General features: G+C 42.6%; 1 protein-coding gene across 8 annotated transcripts in view; it reads right to left on the bottom strand.

Moving 5' to 3' along the window:
• The window catches only part of PDE6C (phosphodiesterase 6C), a 53,026-nt gene extending 34,339 nt beyond the window's left edge, over nucleotides 1-18,687 (bottom strand). For 2 of the 8 annotated variants that reach the window (XM_023509490.1, XM_023509495.1), the window contains exons 1-9: nucleotides 18,590-18,687; nucleotides 16,963-17,072; nucleotides 15,531-15,630; nucleotides 14,020-14,484; nucleotides 12,258-12,791; nucleotides 5,398-5,550; nucleotides 5,203-5,292; nucleotides 4,155-4,295; nucleotides 903-977 (exon numbers count right to left, since the gene is read on the bottom strand). In XM_023509490.1, coding sequence (XP_023365258.1) covers nucleotides 903-977; nucleotides 4,155-4,295; nucleotides 5,203-5,292; nucleotides 5,398-5,550; nucleotides 12,258-12,737 — 939 coding nt within the window. In that variant the 5' untranslated portion in view covers nucleotides 12,738-12,791; nucleotides 14,020-14,484; nucleotides 15,531-15,630; nucleotides 16,963-17,072; nucleotides 18,590-18,687. The other 6 variants (XM_023509491.1, XM_023509492.1, XM_023509494.1 and 3 more) reach the window with 6 other exon arrangements.
• Nucleotides 18,688-21,718: the final 3,031 nt, after the last annotated feature.

Below are 21,718 nucleotides of genomic sequence, written 5' to 3'. Positions count from 1 at the left end.
ATCTGAACAAGTGCTTTAGAAATAGGAGGATACGGCTCAGCGCCTATAGCTCAGCAGCTAGAGCGCCAGCCACATATACCAGAGTTGTTGGCAGGTTTGAACCCAGCCGGGGACTGCCAAACAATAATGACAAGTACAACCAAAAAAATAGCCAGGTGTTGTGGCCAGCACCTGTAGTCCCAGCTACAGGGACTTGGGAGGCTGAGGCAAGAGAATCGCTTGGGCCCAATAGTTTGAGGTTGCTGTGAGCTGTGATGCTACAGTACTCTACGCAGGGTGACATAGTGAGACTCTGTCTATAAAAACAAACAAACAAACAAAAAAACCAGGAGAATACGTTGTCAGATCTGGAAGGGAATTGAACTAATCTCTCCACTTCACGAGACAGATGGCAAACCTGAGGCCTGGACACAGTCCATCCCATTAACGTCTCTTTCCTGTGGCCTGGGGATTCAGTGGCTAATTAAGACAAACATAGTTCCTACCCTTATGAAGCTTGCAGTTGAAGGGGCAAGTATATCTAACCCAACCCTTCCCTGGAGGGGAGATTCCAACCCCACATTTCTGAAGAAGGGCTCAAGTGTGTCTTCAAAACGTGCACAGGTGGCTCTGAGGCATCCCTCCCTGCTGAGAGCAGCTTATCTACAGGCCCTGGCTTTACAGAATAGGAAAAGGAGAAGTTAAACAGTGAGTTAAGGTAAAGGCCGCACAGCTGGCCTGGGACAGAGCTGGAACCTAAACCTCAAACTCCTGTCCAGAGCTCTTTCTACTGTTCCAGAATCCCACAGAAAGTTATAGGGGCCAAACCCAGGACAGTGCTCCCTTCCCTGTGAGCTGCAGGCTCTTGTTTTAGCACCTAGATACTAGATACACAGGGCATCAAGGAAGGCACTTGCACTTACCCTGCCATCTGGTGTCTTTGGACCTTTATAAGGCTCAACTTCTCCAAGTTTGATTGGCCATTCATCGTAGAATTCCTGGAGGCAATTATATTTAAACATGATTTAAAAAATGGTGCCATGACCTACCATATCTTACATGAATTTTATGTGTTTGTGTATTTTATGTTAATCTGTATAGTTCTGGAATTGTAGTGCTGAAAAGATCTATAATTCCCAGCAATGCTGCTTATGAATCTGTGACTATGAACACATCACTTAACCTTTTATCGTCTGTAAAGTGATTATAACAATAGCATTTATACTAAAGAGTTGTTGTGAGGATCAAATGAATAATACACACCATACACCTACTTACCCTGGCACATAGTTCAAAGTACTCGATGTATAATAGCTTACTTATACAATTAAACTAAATCCAGGTTGATTAGCATGCTTGGCCAAAGTCACACAGAGTGGCTGACAGTGTTGGATGCCTAACCCAACATCCATTCTCTCCCCTTCATTGCTAGCAGAACCTGATCTTATTTGAATATCAGGTAGTGATTTCCTGTTAGGGAAAATGAGCCCTGCACAGCCCCTGAGTGGTCCATGTGAGGTGCCTAGAGTAGTTTGAGGGCAGGTATGTGGCCAATCTGTGGACAGTGAAGAAGGAGGAGAAGCCTGCTGAGGGAGCCACAGCCATCTTGCCACCACAAGAGGAAACCTCACTAGGAGACAGGGAGTTGAGACCTTGCCAGGAAGAAATGTTGAAAGCCCCTGGAACTTCGATGACTGTATTGAGTTCTGGATTTACTAGTCATAGAACTGCCCTACCTTAGGACTTCTTGTTAAATGAGATAATGACCATCATATCATTAAAGATACTTTTAGCTGGGTCTGATGCTCTTTGCAGTCAAAGGCATCTTCCTAACCAATGTACTCTGCTAGAAAGTTCTAGAACCAGGATCAGAATTCAGCTCTCCTATTGCTTGGTCCTATATTTATCCACTTAGAAAAATTACTCTGAAAAAATAACGTCCAATTACATGGATAGTAATAACTATAACTAATATTTGGTAGTTATAGTTAATAGTTATATTGAACTAGAAGGGTTCCAATGGAATTAAACAAAATGAGAAATGAGCATTATGTTGTGAATAATATTAAATGTTTCATTATTTCTACTACAAAGTAACTTAAAATTTTTGAAATTACAAAACATCAAGTTGATAGTGATAATATCACTTATCATGTACCTACTATGTCTGGACTCTTTCTCTCTCTCTCTCTCTCTATATATATATACACACATATAATCCTCACAGCTGACAAGAGATATGTTCTCACTTTATAGATGAGGAAGCCAAGAATCAGGGAGATAAAAAGACTTGCTGAAAAGAAAAATGAAGTCAGAGAACTGACACGACTTGAGTTTAAGACTTACTATAAAGCTACAGTAGTCAAAACAGTGTGGCATTGATGAAAGAATTGACAAATAAATCAATAGAACCAAATAGCCCAGAATGAGACCCACACAAATATAGTCAACTGATCTCTGGCAAAGGAGCAAAGGCAATGGTGAAAGGATGGTCTTTTCAACACCTTTTTTTTTTTTGGAATAACTGAACATCCACAGGCAAAAAACAGTGAAGCCAGATACAGACTTAAATGTTGAACACAACCTATAAAAATTCTAGAAAATGACATAGGAGAAAAATCCAGATGAACTTGAGTTTTTGTTTATACTTTTGTTTTTGAGACAGGGTCTCACTCTGTTGCCCAGGCTAGAGTGCAGCGTTGTGATCATAGCTCCCTGCAACCTCAAATACCTGGGCTCAAACGATTCTCCTGCCTCAGTATCTGGAGTAGCTGGGACTATGGGCATGTACCACCACATCCAGATAATTCTATTTTCTTTTTTTGAAATGATATCGTGCTATGTTGCCCAGGCTGATCTCAACTCCTGGGCTCAAAGGATCCTCCGATCTTGGCCCCCTGAAGTGCTGAGATTACAGGGATGAGCCATCACATCCAGCCATGAATTTAAGTTTGACAAGTTTTTAGATACAACACCAAAAGCACAATTCATGAAAAATAATTCAAAAATTGGACTTCATTAAAATGAAAAACTCTACAGAAGACACTGTTAAGAGAATGAAAAAAATGAGTCACAGCCCGGAAGAAAATATTTGCAAAACACATATTCAATAAAGAACTTGTATGTAAAAATAGACAAAGAACTCTTAAAACTAAACAATTAGAAAAAAAAACAAGTCAAAAAGTGGGCAAAAGATCTGAACAGACAACTCACTGAAACTATATTCATGGCAAGTAAACGTATGAAAAGATGTTCAACAGCATCTATCGTTAGGGAACTGCAAGTTAAAACAACTGTAAGATACCACTACACGCCTATACAAGGTCTGATAATTAGGTTCTCAAACTCTAGAAAAAATGCTACATACGTGTACAAAAGCTTTATTAATAATAAATTAATAATTTAATTAATAATTAGAAGCAACTACGAAATCCTATAACAGGTGAATGGATCAACAAACTGCCATGCAAGGGAATATTATTCAGTGATTAAAAGGAAATGAGCTATCGAGCCATGAAAAGACATGGAAGAAACTTAGATGCGTATTGCTAAGAGAAAAGCCAGGCTGAAAAAGCTACAGAGTGATATCTAACTACATGATATTCTGGAAAATGTGAAACTAGAAAGGCAGTAAAAACATCAGTAGCTTCCAGAAGTTTGGAGAACGACAGGGAAGGAGAAAAACATGGAGCACAGAGGATATTTAGGGCATTGAAATGATTCTGTGGATATGGTGATAGCAGATATAGGACATTTCAAGCATTTGCCCAAACCCACAGGACAACATAAAAATGAGCCCAAACGTAGACTGTGGACTTTAGTTAATAAGAACGTATCAATACTGGCTCATCATACGATGTTAAAGCAGAATGTTAATACGTAGCAGTAGGGGAAAGTGGCAGATTAAGCAGAATTTTTCTGTAAACCTAAAACTTCTATGAAAAATTATATCTATTAATTTATTTTTAAAAAGAAAAAGGACCTGACAAGGACAAAGCTAGAAAGTGGAAAAGCCAAGAGTTAAGCCTGTATCTTTTTTGCTCCAAAATACACACTTTTACTCTGTTCTTATGATACATCATGACTAATATTTAAATATTAGTCATAATGTACTCATTATTAATGCATTTCATAGGTGATTTTAGATGTGGCAAATTGTACGGAATAATAAGGACCTTCTCCTTGGTCATGTCCAGCAGTCCAACGGAGTAGCGCTCACAGTTCAGATATGTCCTAACTGTGTAGAGTGCTTTGTGAAATTGTCGCTCAACGTCCGTGAGTTCTTCAAAAACTTTATTGGCGGACCACATGAGGATCTGAAAGCAGATAATAGAAAGAAAATTGTTAGCACAAAATACACAAATAGGGCATTAGCCAAAAGAAAACATGAGGTGCTTCTAATAAAATAAATACATATTGCCAGAAAACGCAGCTCTAGTTTTGAACATGTGTTCACATCCAACAAGATATTCAGATTCTCTAGGAGGGATGATGAGTAGATTTCACATGGCTGCGGGTGTATGAAAGGGAAAAGCAATGATTCGTCCCCATGTCCAAATGTTTTGATTCCAAAGGGCAAGTGCCCTAAAATGGGATGCAGAGGATCCAGCACTAGTAGCCCATGGGGTCCTGCTAGCCCTGAAGGGAGAAAAGCCCCATAATTCCTTTCTTGCATCTGACAGTGGTCAGAGGTAGCCTGACCTGGAGAGTCTGAATGGAAAGGGACCTACATCCCAACTGCAACCTCTTCAATAAAGAAACCGAGGTCCACGGAGTGGTCCAGACCTACGTCTGTGGATTCTAATGCTGTTCTTTATCCCTCTCCCTCATGGAAGCAAGAGACTTCAGAGGAGTGATTTTCCTCTCAAATTAATAGCTTCACTATGAGCCAGGAACTGCAAAGGGCTTTACACAAGACCTAGTGACCATTTAATAGCAGCTGCCATGAGAAGCAGGAACTGTAATTGTCATCACCATCTCATAGATGAAGGCACCAAGGTCAACCAGGATCTAGATGACTGTACATACAGCTGGAGAGCTGGGGGGTGAGGAGGAGGACTGAGGGGACAGTCATGAGAGTACACGTGGGACTGAACTTTGGGGATCTGCTCCACATGGCTTATGCCCCCATAGGGTAGGAGTAGAAGAGGTCTGGGCTTGTGGTTCTGGGTCCCTTTGTCAAAACAGGCCAGAATGGAGTGATTAATGTCACCTTCTTTTTACCTGGCTTCTCCGAGATTCAACACTGTACAGGTAGTTGGTATGATGAAGCTTTAGGATGACAGCAACAAAGTTGAGGTATTTGAAAAAGACCTACAGATGGCAGGGAAGAATAAATTATAGTTGTGACATCTTTCCTTCAGTTGTACAACAAACAAATTTCCAGAGCTTCTGACAAGATGCCCAGGTTAGCATTACCTCTTCATCCTGTTTGGAAAATTCAGGTGCATGTACTTTGTTAACTGCCATAACCACAGCAAGAACCTCCTTGCCCATTGTGACGGGAGCTGCAAGCAGATTCTTGGTGACATACCCGGTTTGCTTATCCATGAAGTCAGAAAAGTGGCTGTTCTGAAAAAGATATTCAGAGCGGCACGGAATCATCCAGTAGTACACCAAGGGGTGGTGACAGATCGGTCCCCTAATCCAGTAGTACTGACAAGTAACCAGGGCCCCAGGATCCCAACAAACATTCCACTGTACAGGCCACCCTAGGACTGAATAGAACAAAACCTCCCATTTCAAAATGAGCATTTCCCACCTGAGTTGTGGCATATCTAGATCAGGCTGAGGTAGGGCCAGGAGAAAAGAAGTGGTGTCACATCCCAAGTGAAAGTGGGACACTAAGAGTGGGGGAGGGACGGGCTTGGGATTGCAATGGACAGGAAGTTTGCAAGGGACAGGAGGTATGTGCAGGGGAGGAGAGCACAGCTGGGATCACAGACAGAGCACATAGAGCTGCCATCTCTAATTACAAAAGTAAAATGTGCACTTGAAACCATCAACCCATACATCGTAACATAAAGAAAAAATGAATGATCCACCCAAATTCTTTCCAATCCTGCCTACTTGAGGAAATCGGTGTTAACTGCTTGACATTATCTCCTTCTATGCCTCTCTCTGTGCTTGGACAAAGATTTTTCTTTTCTATTTTATAAAACAGAAAATTCTCTATTTTTCCTTTTTTATAAAATAGGAGATCGTCTATTTTTCTTTTTCTAAATTTATATGATGTGTTCCCCATCGAACAATGTCTTAAGGACTTCCTCCGAGACCTGTGCATATGGATGTGAACTCATCACTTAGATTCTTGTGCACGACTCCACAGTGAGAGCTCTGCGATCCACTCAGCTATCCCCTACTCATTCAGTCTATTTACAGTTTTCCATGCTGCAAACAATACTGCACAACTGCGCTCATCATTCTTGCTTTTATTCTTACCTGATGGATTCCCCAAAGTGGAAATCCCTTTTGTTGGACCAATAGGCATATGCAGTTTTTATTTACATAGCTTACTTTTACAAAAGATTGAAATTCTTACTTCCACTGGCCCTGTGTGAGAGGACCTCTTGCCAGCATCAAATACTTGTCAGGTTTTTTTTTTTTTAAGTTTTACCAAAGTAATGTCTTTTATTCATATTTTTTATTTCTTTCTTTGAGAGAGAGGAAAGTGGATCTTTCCAGTTACCGGCCTCATAGAGTAGATGCAAGAGAAGTAGATACTCTGGCCAGGGCCAGGGCGGAGTGACCAGTCTGGAGAAGGACGCAAATGGAAGGGCTTGAGAAGGTCAAGGAAGGCAGTGATCTTAGTAGCTGTAACTTCAAAGAACACCGCTCTAGATGGGTTTAGACTGAGACTCCCTTGAGTCCTGAGATTTTTCCCTTTGTAAAAACTGAGTCTTCCCCCATTAGAACTGAGCTTTCAGCCTGAGTCTAAGACTCATTGGCTAAAATCAATGTGGTGCTCTTTTCACAGGCTGTATGATTTTCATTCCCCTGTGTTGAAGGTCCTTCTAAAGGCAGCACAAATCTTAGAGGCTGGATTCTGTTGGGTTTCCCAAAGTTAAAAATGTGAGAGTCCATTGTGTGTGATTTCCAAATCAGGTTTCCATCAGGGAACAAGAGCTGCTGGGTGGACAGAACTCGCACAGCTTAGCTCAGAGCAGCAGTCCCCAGCCTGGCCTCAGAATCACCCACAGATTACACAGATTCCAAGACCTCACAACAGACTCTCCTAATCCTGAAGTGGAATTTGTACTTTCAAGTGCTCCAGGTAATTCCTGTGTTCAACCCGATGGGTGCAGCCCTCCTGGAGAGGATCCCTAGACATGGTACCATTGGCAGAGGAAACTTGCCATGCAAAGGAGATCAAATTCACCCCTCACCCCAGATCTCTTTTCCCAAAGTGCAAACACACAAACCAGATATTTATTTAAGAGGCAGCATCGCATAAAGACGAAATTTCCAGAGTCTGGCTCTGTTGGCTGCACCCAGGCCCCAATTTACTATCTGTGTGATCCTGAGCATGTGATTTATCCTCCATGTCCTCATTTTCTAATCAGAAAATCGAGCTAATGTTATTGTCCATGGCCTAGAGTCTCTGATGTGAAGACAGAATAACACAGGGTACGCAGGGCACTTAGAAAAGTATCTGACACACACCAGGTGCTCAATAACTCTGGGGAAGAGAAACTTGGTACTTTTTTAGGCCTTCCTGGAAGAGAAGCAAGTAGTCCTTTTGCAATTACCATTTTGCTTCTAGTTTTAGCTTTTCTAAGCAATTCTAATCACTGAGGAAATTGGATGCCACTAGGTGGACGTAGGCCTCCTATTCCTGGAAGCTCCCTCCTCCAGCCGGCCAGCATTCTGCCCCCACCACAAGCCACATTTCTCTTCTAACCACATTATCTCTTAGTCCACTCTGTTCCCTGTAGCTTCTTCACCCTTAGGGCGAAGTGTCTCCAGGCTTTGTCAGAATCTCTCTCTTAATCCATTGCTTGTCCGGGCCAGCTCTCAGTCAGTTTCCCTCCCACCAGTACAAGCCATCTTGGGCATTCAAGGAATAATCAAAATGCCAGAAACAGGCACCATGAGCTGAAGCCAAGCACCGATTCTTTGCAAGCCCATGTCACTCTGCAGCTTCCACACTGGATGCCGTTTTATTCCAGATTCTACATACAAGGAAATGTCCTTAAGTTCGATGGGCTGTTTTGAGACAATGGCTAAGTCTCAAAATGTAATGCTTGTTTATTACAGCTTCTGAAAGCACTGGATAACCCACCCATTCAGTGATACCAAGGGGGAGAGGAGGCTTTTTAGATTTTTAATTTTACTCCTTAAACAATCCTCAGTGAAACTTCTTTGAGCAAATCCTGTGGAGGTGTTTCTTTGTGGTCCTTCTTCAAAGAAGCCCCTGAAGGCCCCCAGAGAACGTTGTTTAGAGCAGCATGAGGCCTGGGCCTGCATGGATCTGGCTGTTGCTAAATCCTGAGTAAACACGACTCAACCTTGCGATCAGGAGGCAGAGAGGAGGGAGGGCAGGAAGAGGAAAGAGGACTTTCAACTCCCAGTCAGAATCAGAACCATCCATACAGTGAATGGATGGCTGTCCCAAGAGAGAAAGAAACACTTTGAAGAGGGTATCTCTCAGTTTCCTGTTGTTAAAAAGTTTTCCTGCCTTTAATCTGTTTTATTTTTACTTTCATTTATTTGTTTTTTGAGACAGAGCCTCCCTATGTCGCCCTACTATCTAGATTGCCGTACTATCACAGCTCACAGCAACCTCAAACTCTTGGGCTTAAGCAATTCTCTTGCCTCAGCCTCCCAAGTAGCTGGGACTATAGGTGTCTGCCACAATGCCAGGGTATATTTTCTATTGCAGTTATTGTTGTTTAGCTGCCACCTGTAATAGCCAGGAATCCTCCGGAGAAAGGAGGACAGACCTCCCCCAACCACCATGCTACGGGCACCTTTAACCTGTTTTAAAACAGGTAATAATCATTGACCCTTTTCAGCTAACCACATTCCTCCCTCAGCCCCCCACTGGCATAACAACAATGTTGTCATAGCTATCATCTATCAGCGTCTACTATGAGTCAGGCACACAGTCAGGCACATTTGCTCATCTCCATCTCTTAGGTGCGGAAACTCAACCCATCGCATAGTTACTGAGCCACAGGCATGGGCCCGCACCCAGGTCCTCCTGATGCCAGGGTCCTCTGCCCGTGCCGTGTGGCTCCCCTGTTACCTTCCCAGGCCTCCCAGGTCAGGAGTTTCAGACTCTGCCTCTTTGTCTAGGGTGAGAAGACACGGCTAACCACACTGTGCCCACACTGCTAACCACAGACAAGTTGTTCATGGTCAGTGATGTGGTGGGAAAAGAGAGGCCTCAGAGACCTGGGTCATTGTCCTAGACCAGACGCATCCTGCTTGCCTGACCTTGGGCAGGGTCCTACATGTAGGCTAAAGTAAAAACATGTATGTTCTCTGCCTCCGGCACAGGGTCTTTATCAGAATCAAAGAAGATTAAGAGTGAGAAAAAAATGCTTTATCAATTCCCAAGTGCTATGAAAAGGTGAAAAATTACTCAGAAATTTCATCTGAAACATTGGATTCTGCCTCCTTTCTCATTGCAAATGATACCGCAGTGGCTAAAGCAGGGTGAGACTGCACGGGTGTGAGCGGAGAGGAAAGAGCACAGGACGCAGGGCCGAGCGCCTCCACCCTGGCCCGAGCCATTCACTGATGTGGGTCATGGACTCCAGGGCCGACGCAACGCCAGTATCTTCACCCTCCGGTCTGCCACAGACCAGAGTTGGACTGAAGACTCAATAAGCCTTTTTCTTTGTCTCATATTCCACAGTTGACTTGAAATTCTCATCCTCTTCCTGTACGTGCTCACCCATGGACTGATGGTTTTCAACATTGGCTGTACAGTGAAATGACCTGGGGAGCTTTTTAAAAATACTAATGCCTGCATCCCCACCTCTGAGAGTCTCAGAGGTGTGGTTTTTAAAAAAGTTACCAATCTGATTTTAATGTTCAGCCAGAGTTGAAAAGCACCATTCTAGAAAGAAAAGGAATGTTTAGAAGCAATAAAAATGGAAAGCAAATGAGGCCTTCGTCCTTCCTCCCAGCTCAGAAGGGTGTCTGTCTGTCTCCAGCGCATCTTTCTATGTGCCACCCGTAATAGCCAGGAATCCTCGGGAGAAGGAGGACGGACCTCCCCCAACCCTGCCGGTGCACTGTACTGCCCTGTCTGTGCTGTGATGCTCACCAGGGACAGCGACAGACCAAAGCACCTCATCTTCCACGCAGCTCCATTCTATTATTTTTTCCTCAACATGAAGAACGGGGCTCATTAAAGTATTATGGCAGAAATTATTTTACCCATTATTCTACCCTTTTCAAAAAAAATTTGGAAAAAAAATTTATTGAATGTTACTTCCTTAAGTTTGACAAAGATGAGCTCAGCTGGAGACTATCAAGAAGCATATTCGAATAGGAAAGCCGCAGGTGTGGGACGTGGCCTTCCAGCCTTCAGGGCACGTATCAGTGTATTTAGCTGCCTAAAGCCGCTGCAAAAGCAAACTTCAAGTAGCTTAGACTCCCTAAAGGGAGGGATTCTAAAGACTGAAGACTCTGCAGGGCCCCGCAGCAACCCTTGCACCTGAGGGGTGTCTGGGCTGTTTGCTGAGTGTTGTTCCTGGTTGATGACTTCTGTACCTCCCGGGTCTGAGTGACACAGCACCCCCCCCCCGCCCCCCACCCCCGGTAATCAGCTTCAGGAGGCATTTAAGGGATTATCTTCCTGCCTCTCCAGCTGCTCCTATTCACCCCTGCACAGAAAGCCTTTCACAAGCTGCTCTCATTCAATGCTCTTCCATCCTAACCCATTTCTTCCCTTTTATTAATAGTAAATTGTAATCATGGAACATACGTGGTGAAAGGGCTGCCAGGAGAAACCCATGATCACTGCCGAGAGCAGGGATTATGGGGAATTAGCATTTCTTCCTTTTTGTTTACTTGTATTTTATAATTTTTCTTTTCTTCCCTTTGTTTTTCTTTTGAGACAGAGCTTTAGTCTGTTACCAGGGCTGGAGTACAGAGGCATCATCATAGCTCACAAACTCCTGGGCTCAAGCCATCCTCTCGCCTCAGCCTCTTGAGGCTAATTTTTCTATTTTTTGTAGAGATGGGGGTCTTATTATGTTGCCCAGGCTGGTCTTGAACTCCTAGCTTTACAAGATCCTCCACCTTGGCCTCCCAAAGTGCTGGGATTACAGGCATGAGCCACCACATCCAGCATTAATTTTTCTAAAATGAACATGTATTGTAATGGTAAAAAGAATGAGTTGATTTTTCAACTCATGAGTTCGGATGTCCCATTTATTGGTTCAGATGTCCCATTTATTGGTTCAGATGTCCCATTTACAAGATTGAAATTCGGCTTGGCGCCTATAGCTCAACCAGCTAAGGCGCCAGCCATGTGCACCTAAGGTGGCGGGTTCGAATCCCCAGCCCGGACCGGCCAAACAACAATGACGGCTGCAACCAAAAAATAGCCAGGCGTTGTGGCGGGCGCCTGTGGTCCCAGCTACTTGGGAGGTGGAGGCAGGAGACTCGCTTGAGCCCAGGAGTTGGAGGTTGCTGTGAGCTGTAATGCCACAGCACTCTACCCAGGGGGACAGCTTGAGGCTCTGTCTCAAAAAAAAAACAAAAAAAAAACAAACCAAGATTGAAATTCGTTCTTGATAGATCTGAGTTAAGGGGGAGAGTCAACTGCTTTTAACCATCACTTAAATTTACATTTATAATAATCCAGATACCAACATCTCAACTTTCAAAAGGCATCATTTTTTTTCCTGCACATTTGATCTATAGATGAATAAGTAAATTTAGAATCAATCCACCCCAAAGAACTAATGTCTTCAAAGGGCTGTGAATGAGAGGCGTGGAGAAATAAAGTTCCCAGAGCACCAGAAAAGTTTGCAAGGGAGATGGGGAATGCACCAGGCCTAGGTAGGACTGCCTGACATAATGCCAAACATTACATGGAACATGCTTATACTAAAACAATTGCTCATCATTTATCTGAAATTCAAGTTTAGCTGGAAACTTTGTATTTTTATTTGCTAGATCTGGGAACTCTGGGCCTGGGTGCCCCTTTTCCTCACTGCCTGCATTCCCAGGTTATAGCCAAACTAGTGCTACAAGGATGGCATCATCTCTGTTTCCCACTGATTCCTCCCTGACCCCACCGTTATAAGGCCACCTACCTTTTTAACATCTAGGACATTAAGGGCTTTCTTCGTGTGGGCAATCCAACCCACTATCCCAATGTCCAGTGGAAACACAACTTCTCTGTCAGGGGCTACCAGGTTGTCCTCAAACTTGGAGGTGGGAGTGACATTCAGCAGCCTGGAAGCCACCTCAGGTGTGCCGTTGCGGGCCCGGCACAGGAACAGGCTGCAGCGGTCAGCCTGCAACAGCTGGGCCAGCCTCTGCAGGACCCTGTGAGCTGCCAGCTCTGGGCCAGCCACCTCCTCCTGCACCATCTGCAGCAGCTCCAAGCACAGGGCCGACTCCTCCACCTGCGTCAGCTCAGGGAAAGACATACTGGCCTGGATGGACACCCGGCTCTTCTTAAAGATTTCTCCCAGGGCCTCTACCCGCAGCTTCCTGTCGAAGTACTCCTTGGCAAACCGAGGGTTCTCCTCCAGATATTTCTCCACGGAGGCTTGGCTTAGCTCACCCATGGTATGGCTTGCTTTGCTAATGCTGTTCAGAAAGGAAGACCCTCAGAGCCCTACCTAAGGCAGAGGGGCAGGCAGGGAATACATCCTGGTCAGTAAGGAAACCCTTGATTGGTGCCTCACACGACCCCCAAAAGTGGAGCAGAATGGCTGCTTTCAAACTGCCTGTCCCTCCCAGCATCTGACAGAAGGCCCTGGCTTAGGTGGGAGTCAGGAAGCAGAGGATTAGAGTTCCTCAGGACACTAAACCCCTGAGTGCTATTAGCTCATAAGCCCTCTGAGAATCCTCAGAGCATCTTAGATCAGCCAGGCAAGTAGCAAGCTGAAGTGCTTAGTCTAGAAAAATAACTGAACATTGTCTGTTATCCACAGCAAGAAAGAATCTCTGACATACCCATTAATTACATGACATTAGCGTCATTGGCAATGTTCATTGTGCTGCCATGGTAGCTATAGGAAGTGAAACTATGTATTTTAGACCTCAAAACTATTCACGTTCTTTTTTGTTTATAAAGAAACTTAAATGAACATTGGAGGGGAGCTGGAAGGGCTTAGCATCAGCACAATACAAAAGCAAACATTAATCTTTGCTTTTCTTAAAAGTCTTTGGATCACTCAAGTTGCTTGGCCTACTCTTTGTCTAAAATCCTCACCTCTCAATGCCCCTCACTTTAGAAAGCTTGACCTCAGAAGTGCCTTAAAGGAACAAACCTTGGGATTATTATTTGAGCGGCGAACACAGGAAAGCATCTCCCAATGGTCCAAACCTAATCAAGCTGCAAAATGAATACTAACCCTTGTCAAGAGACATGCATACAGAAGGTAACCCGTGTAGTTTCTAACTAGGTTTTCCTGCAAAGCACATTAGTTTGGATTTTGTTTTCAACAGTAATAGCCAGCCATCACGCATTTTTGCTCCAAGGTAGAGTCTAATAAATCTACTGGACTTGTCTGTTGCTAGGATCCTTAGCGTCTCACAGGATACTGGTGTAGAAAGAGCACTCGCCATTACTTAGTTTTGTTTAATGTCCAGTATATTAAGCTTTTACATCTATTAAGCACATCTCCCCAGATATTTAAACACTATTATGGAACTAATGTCAAACTACACACTTCATGAACCAAGTGCCTTGAATATTTAAATGCTGATTTCAAACCTGGATGAGGTGTTTTGAACATTTCAATAAAGCTGCAAACCTAATGTGACAAATTATCTTTAGTGAAAAACACACATGTTGTAGTAACTCTAACAATAATTATAGTATTATAATAGTGTTATACTCACATTTAAATTCACTTCAAAAATAGTAAGGCTATGGGTTTCATTCAGTTTTCTAAACGTAATGTTTGACCTTTCTAGAGTGATGACAATCTTATTAGTCACAAAAGAAAAGGATCCATTGAGGTTGCAGGTTCTGGGTTATAAATTGAGAGACTCTTGGTTGGAACACAGTTTTCCAGGGGAACAGAACTCAGTCCTTGGTCTAGTTATGCCACGTCCATGGTAGAGTTTCACCTGCTATCTGAAAGCACCTTGCCAGGATATGTGTTTTCTTCCACTTTTCCACGTTACAGGCAAGGCCAGTCTCAGAAGGGTCTTCAACAGGGCTGCCCCTCCTGTTGGACTGTCTTCATCCTCTAACAGTTTTGGACACTCTTTTTTACCTCGTTAATTTGCGTGACTTTGATGCAGTTCCTACTTCTCCCAAAAGTACTGGGTGGTCACATTTCTCTGATTCCATCCTTTCTGCTTTAAACAGAAACAGAAAAATTATATCTGTATTCCATATAAGCATTTATACTTAATAGGAAAGTATATGTTCATCTTCCCCTACTTATAAAAATTAAAGTTAATTTGAAAAAGAAACAAGTTCTACTATAGTCATTTGCTCATTCTTCCAATAGGTCTGTGGACCGTCCATTATACACAAGGCACCATGCCAGCTACCCTGGCAGAGACTTCATGCTTCCCTAATATGATCTCCCCTTCTCCCAGATGTATAGAAGGATCGCTGTTCTCTGCCCTTCCCTTCCAGTAGAGCCATATGACTAATTTTGGCCAGTGGCTTGTAGGCAGTAATATCACCTCCAGACAGGAACGATTAATTGCTAGTGCGAGACCCTCCAGCTGTCTGTTCCCCTTCCTGTCCCATCATTTTCACATGGAGGGGTCCCCTGAACCCCAGAGTGAGGATGCCATGCAACAGAGGCCCCTGCTGGCCTGAGATGGACATAGGGCACGAAGAGAAATAAATCTGTCCTGTTTTTAGGCTCTGAGACATGAGGGTTATTGTTCCTATAAGATAACCAAGTCAATTCTGACAACTACACTGCTGCCTTGGGGGACCTGGAGGATTTTCCCAGGCTTATAAGCCCTTGTGGTGTAGGAAGGGGGATAAGCTGAGTACACGAAAAGCAAGAGACATAGAACAGAACATGGTAAATGCCACACATGAGCTACATACACAGGGCTAGGAGTGTTTATAAAAGGGATCGTATCTCATGTGGGTGGAGATGGGTGGAAATTGAGAGTATTCCAGGTGGCAGTAACAGCAGAAGCAAAAGCATGGGCTGCAGGGTAGCGTAGGGAGAACGGCAAGAGATGACTCTAGAAGGGCAGGTTGGGCGCCGATTACAGGGACCTTGACGGCTGAACAGGAAATTTTGAGTCCTGGAAAATTTGGGGGGTGGGAAGTGACATGATGAGGGTTCTTTACAAACCATCTGGTAGTGCTAAGGAACACAAAGTTGGACAATGAAGTTCACGAGCTCATCCTAGAAAAAAATGTTACATACCTCCGAGGAGAATGTTACTACGGTCATCTTCAAAGTACTCCCCTCGGGAGGCTCTGCACTCACACCAGCGCCCTTCAAGGCAATTTTGGAACTCTTTTTCCTGAATGACCAACAGAGCTCTTGTCATACAGAGTTCTGACATTAACTCTGCAAACTCATCCTAGAGAAAGTGCTACATACCTCATTGCTGAATATCACCCCAGTTATCTGCAAGGTACTCCCCTTGGCCATCCCACAGTGATATTCAGCTGTGGTCACCAGATGGCCAAGGGGAGAAAAGAACTTGTGGGTACAAATTAAGAAGGTATATTGCATTTGGCTTATTATCGAACACCCTAAAAATATGTGTGGGCTGTGGCACTACAAATCTTCTTTTATGAACTTACTTATAAAAATAATTAAGAATGGGTGCTTATCACAAAGAAGTTTATAAAAGTAAAAGATTAGAAATAGCCTGCATACTAATAACAGGAAGTTGAATACATAAATGGTATTATATTGACAGAATAGAACAACATACAGTTAATAGAAACAATCTTGTCAAAGTCTATTGATATGACAAATATTTATGATATGCAGTTAATTACAAACTATTGCAGCAGGTTCCTTTAACACACACACACACATACACATATGCAGAGGTATTTATATCAAAATGTTAACTGTGCTTATTTCAAAGTGGTCAGATTAAAGACAATATGTTTTTCTTCTTTTTGCTTACTTGATTTTTCTAAAGTACCTATAATTAACACCTATCATTTCCATTTGTAAATTCATTCATTCATAAACTAAGATTTTAAAGCTCTTTCTGTAGTCTATGGGTTAGGTGCTTGGGAATGAAATAGAAAGGGACAAATGTGAGATGTGATCTAGTAAATGGGTCACGACAATTGACAGGAGCAGGGAATTGACTGGTTAGAAAAAGCAAGTAATCAAGACGTGTCACCGGTAACTGCCTTGAGTGCCGGATGATATTAGGGATTGAATGTTTGCCTCCTCCCCCAATGTATTTGTTGAAATCTTAACCCCCTCTGTGTTGGTATTAGGAGGTGAGACCTTTGGGTGGTAATCAGGTCACAAAGTGAGGAGTCCTCATGAATGGGACTGTATAAAAGGGACATGGAGAACTCTCTAGCCCTCTTTCCTCCACTGAGGTTACAATGAGCAGATGGCACTCTGTGACCTGGAAGAAGACGGGCTATCACCAGACTCTGACCATGCTAGCTCCCGAATTTCAGACTTCCAGCTTCCAGAACTGCAAAAATTAAATTCCTCTTGTTTATGAGCCACCTAGTCTGCGGCACTTTGTTAGAGACCCCTAAACTGATGGAAACAAATGTCATTTTATCAAGCAAAGATTTTAAAAATGGGAAATATTAGAAGCCTTTTAGCACATGCATAAACATTCTTTTCTTTCTCTCCTGTCACTGACCGAATCCCATTATTTCTACTGCTCTTCCTCCCCAGGGTGCTCCTTTGCAGAATTTCTGGCCCGAGTTGGCAACACCTTTGGGTCTCTCATTGGCTGTTCACCCCTAGGGACTGAAAACACAAAGTCAATTTAAGAAAACGATATATTTTAAGATAAAAAAATTACCAAACAGACCACTTAGAATGAACTTTTAACGTGACAAAATACTAATTGACTTTCTTACACTTCATTGTTTAATTTTTATGTCAGCACTTCTAGTTCATTTACAGCACAGATTTAGTTTCTCAGTTTTTTACATAGAGTATTAACTGGTAGGGAAAATGAGGGTAAAAAGTCATAGACACGGAGACACTGATAATCAACTTATTTAGATAAAACACCTGTGAAATGTCAACTAAATCAATGTGATAACTCTATTTCATTTACAAAGAATTTTTTAAGAAATATAAGCCATTTGGTAATGATAACAAAAAATAATAGTAAGAGTAGCTGACCTATATAATACATACTCTGTGCCAGGTATTCTCCTAAGAACTTTACATATATTATCTTATTCAATTCTTACAATAATCTTATGAAGCAAGTACTATTATTATCTGTATTTTACAGATAAGAAATTGAAACACAGTAAGTAATTTGTCCAAGGTAGTACAGTGATAGTAACCTACTCTTAAAACTCCAGTTTAATTATGGTTAAATTTCAAAAGCGCACTTATGGCGTGAATAAGACATCCTACTACCTACCATAGGAGAACACACAAAGACATTTATTTTTTTATTTTTTGAGACAGAGCCTTAAGCTGTCACCTTAGCCCCTTGAGCTATAGACGCCACAAAGACATTTTCTTTAAGGAATTTTAAGTCTAGACATGAATCATTAACAAGAGAGTTAAGTAAACATTCCAGGCAAGCTTTTTTGTTTTTTAAATTACAGATATACCAAAGAATACTTTAACTTCCTTAAACTTTCTGTTTAACAATTTGACATCTTTCAGTAGTACTCTATATAAATGAGCACATGTAATATTTAATGCCATCATTGCTAAAATTTTCCACTGCAGTTAATGCTATGCTTATAGTATAGCCAAAAAATAAGCACATGAGGTTGAAATATCAAAATAAAAATCAACAACAATATCCTGGGTTAACTAAGTTGCATTTCAGATAATTGTAATAAACCCACCCATATCCATCCTCAAAAGACACCCCAGTTAGGCAGCAATTTCAGGCACATCCTGGCAACCAATTGCAAAGGGCTCTTTCATATGACCATCTCTGTCTGCACCCAATTGGTGTGCATAACCAGGAATTTTAGCTGTAATTCAGTTAGTGGGACCTGTATTATTTTTATCAAATTTAATGAGATTGACTCATGGCTTTGCAACCACCAAATTTAAAAAATCAGATCCTTTTTACCTGAAAACACTGGCTGACAAACTAACCTTTTTCATTTTCTCAACCAATTCTACTGGTATCTTTTCAAAGCAATCAGAAGATAAATGCTGCCCCATTTCTTTGTTTTTCATTTTTCCCGGTCTCTTTGTCAGGATGTAAATATAAATGTTCATTTGTATCAAACAAGCTGCTCAGAAAAGTTTAATTTTTAAGAAGGTAAGGACCTACGTACTTGCATTATTAGCTCTTCTTCCAATCGTGGTCAAAATATTTTTCAGTCTTTTCTAGGAGTTAGTGATTTGTTTGCTGCTGTTAGTGTTAAGGTAACATTAACTTTTGTTCCCTGGAATTCTCCAAATCTCAGTAGCTTAATCCAGTGGAATTTTATTACTCATTTACATAAAGTCAATCACTGGTGGGGCCCAGGCAGATGAAGGCTCCACCAGGGCCAGACAAGAGAAGAGAGAACAGAGACAATCAATAGGGCATGTCGCTTTTCTGGGCCCTGTCTGAGATGACACATGGCACCTTTCACTGACCAGAATGGAGGCTTGTGGCCTTATCGAGCTTTAGGAAGAATGTGTTGAGAAGGCAAGGGCTGGCAGACCGTAGAGGGGGAGTGCAAATATTTTTGGTGAAATAACAAGTCGCCACCTCCAACGACAAGTGCTAAATTCTGAGAAATTATTTATTAGAAAGGGTGACCTTTGACCTGATTTTTTAAAATAAATGTCTTATGAAGCTTACACAAAGTAATGAATTTCAATAAAGGAAATTAAATCAGTAACTGTTGATTGAGCACCTACTATGGGTAAGTTTCTTGGCAAAACCTCTGGAAAAGAGGAGAGAAGACACAGATAAATGAAAGATGAATGAAACACAGTCTGTCTCCTCATGAAGCATGGCAAGGAAATGGACTTACGTGTACATTATACGCAATGTAGCTGCAATTTAAAACATAATTTTATTTACAGAAAAAAACAAGAAAAAGGGTGGCGCCTGTGGCTTAAAGGAGTGGGGCACCAGCCCCCATATGCCAAAGGTGGCGGATTCAAACTCAGTCCCAGCCAAAAACTGCAAAAAAAAAAACCAAGAAAAAATGTGTAAAGGAAATATTTGTTTTATTTTCTCATTAAACATTTTCACTAGGGACAAATCGAACAATACAAAAAAATACAAAGAAAAATGTAGATGTCTCTACTTCTGTCACACAGAGGTAATAACTATGAATACTTCTCCTTTCAATATTATTTATACACATAAGTTATACATAATAACTTACATATAATATGTTATTCATAAGTTACTATGTTTCATAATAACTTATGAGAAGTTATTTTAATGGAAATAAATGTCAAAGCACTGAAGTTAAAAACATCAGTTGACCTGAATTTACGGTATTTGTAATCATGAGGAAATCTGAGACAGGATGCCAAAACAAACTGTTTTTCTTTACTGGTATCTGGAACACTAAGGTTCATGATTTATCATTAAAAGAGAGAGAGGGAGGAGGAATGTTTACGCCAACTTTTAAACACACCTAACAAATAAATGAAAACATGTAGTTGCAAAAACAGTCACCATAAAAATGTATTGAAATACCCTACATTTATTCAACATACAGTGTGTGCAAGGACCAGCAGAATGTGTTCTCGGATAAGTGGATGAAAGGCCAGTGATAGTAGGGGAAATTTTTTTTGATGGTAATAACCGTTCAAAGGCAATTAGGCTCAGCCAGGAGCTGTCTCCATCACTGGAAGACTTGGAGCAAAGACTGGAAGACCTCTCCTCTGGAATGCTGAAGAGGGGATGCAAACGTGGGACGGGTGATAGCACGGTTCCCTAAAATCCTCCCCCATCCAGGGTGCGCAGATACCTAGCACACATATGGCCAAGTACATGGCTCCTGCAGGAGGGGCTCTGGAGAAGACTTTATTGAAGCTGAGATTATACAGCCTTTGATCAAACTGGCCCAATCAGAAGATCTCCTAGTTGGCTTTTCTAGCTCTGGGGCAGTAGGAATTAAATGCATCATCCTTGGCACCCTGAACACTGCTGGAACTCAAATGGGTACAGGATTGAAAAAGAAAGTGGAAAGCAGATGGAGAATCCATAGAATCCATGGGAAGTTATAGGAGGCTGAGGGAAGTCACAGGTGTCTTTTCCGGGGGCTCAGAGCAGCCCAGTGCCCTGAGAATAAAGGGTTGGTCTGAGAATCAAACAACTCTTTCTTTTTTTTCCTGTCTGGCAGCCACTTTCCTCTCCCCCTACCTCCTCTTGGTTCAGGTCTGGCTGCAGCAATATGGTGCCAGTTCATCTAGATGGGTTCTTTCTAATTTGGGCCACAGAGAAACAACTGATACTGTACAAAAGGAATCTTAAGAAAAGATACTTCTTTGCCATATCACTAATTCCCATTCAATCAAAAATGGCATCCTCTTACTGCTTTGATCAGATGAGTGGAACTCTTAACTTTGAATGGAAAGAGTAAAACATAAGCTCGGTAAATTGTTCATTACGTTGGCAAAATATCTCAACTAATCACAACATTTTGACTTAATTGGCCACTGACGTTATAGAATTTTGTTGACTCTCTTCCTTTGTCCACTCCTCAGCCAACTCACCTTAGCTGTTTTGAAAACAAACCTCCAATGTGGGTTTGAAATAAAACTGCATCATAAACAATCGGTAGGTGTTTTTCAAAGTGGTTTCAGGGAAGTGCCGCAGAGTAAGTAGGCGACCACCAGGCTGCTAAAATATTTCCTGTCCTAACCAGGGCTGCGTTTTGGGAGAATATTTAACAGGGAGGGTTTTAATGCTTCTAAGGATGTTGAAACTAAAGAACAAATATTGACCAGAGGGCACCACGTCTCTCCTGAAAGAGAGTAAAATGCATCCTTTATAAAATGAAAAACTACTTGGAGGATTTATTCCAAACCCTCTGCACAAATTGCCTCTCTAAGGGCCGAGGGGTCAACCTGGCACGGCCAGGGCCTGGGCACTAACGCGCGGGACAGCATCGCAGGTCCCCTCGCTATGTGAGGACACCCTCTTCCCGCCCGCGGACGAGCGCCTCCAGCCAGAGCGACGGAGCCCGGGGCCACCCTGGGCCGCAGTTGGCGGCCGCTGGCACGAGTGCTCGGTACCTGGGCCAGGGCTCGGCCCCAGGTTGGCCGCGGCCGGCGAGTTTGACTCCGGCGAGGCCACCCCGCGTGGCAGCCGCTCCGAGCCCGGGGCTGCCCTGGAGGTGAGGCCGGCCCTCGGGGACCCTCCCCGCGCCGGGCGGCGGTGAGTCAAGGCGGGTTGTGCAAGTGCTGGCCGGGCGGCCGGCGCCTCCCCCTCGGTCTTTCACCCCGCGCGG

Source organism: Otolemur garnettii, unplaced genomic scaffold, assembly GCF_000181295.1.
Source record: "Otolemur garnettii isolate 467f Iridium unplaced genomic scaffold, OtoGar3 scaffold00008, whole genome shotgun sequence".
In the NCBI taxonomy this organism is placed as follows: Eukaryota; Metazoa; Chordata; class Mammalia; order Primates; family Galagidae; genus Otolemur; species Otolemur garnettii.
This window is presented reverse-complemented; position numbering and strand designations above follow the sequence as displayed.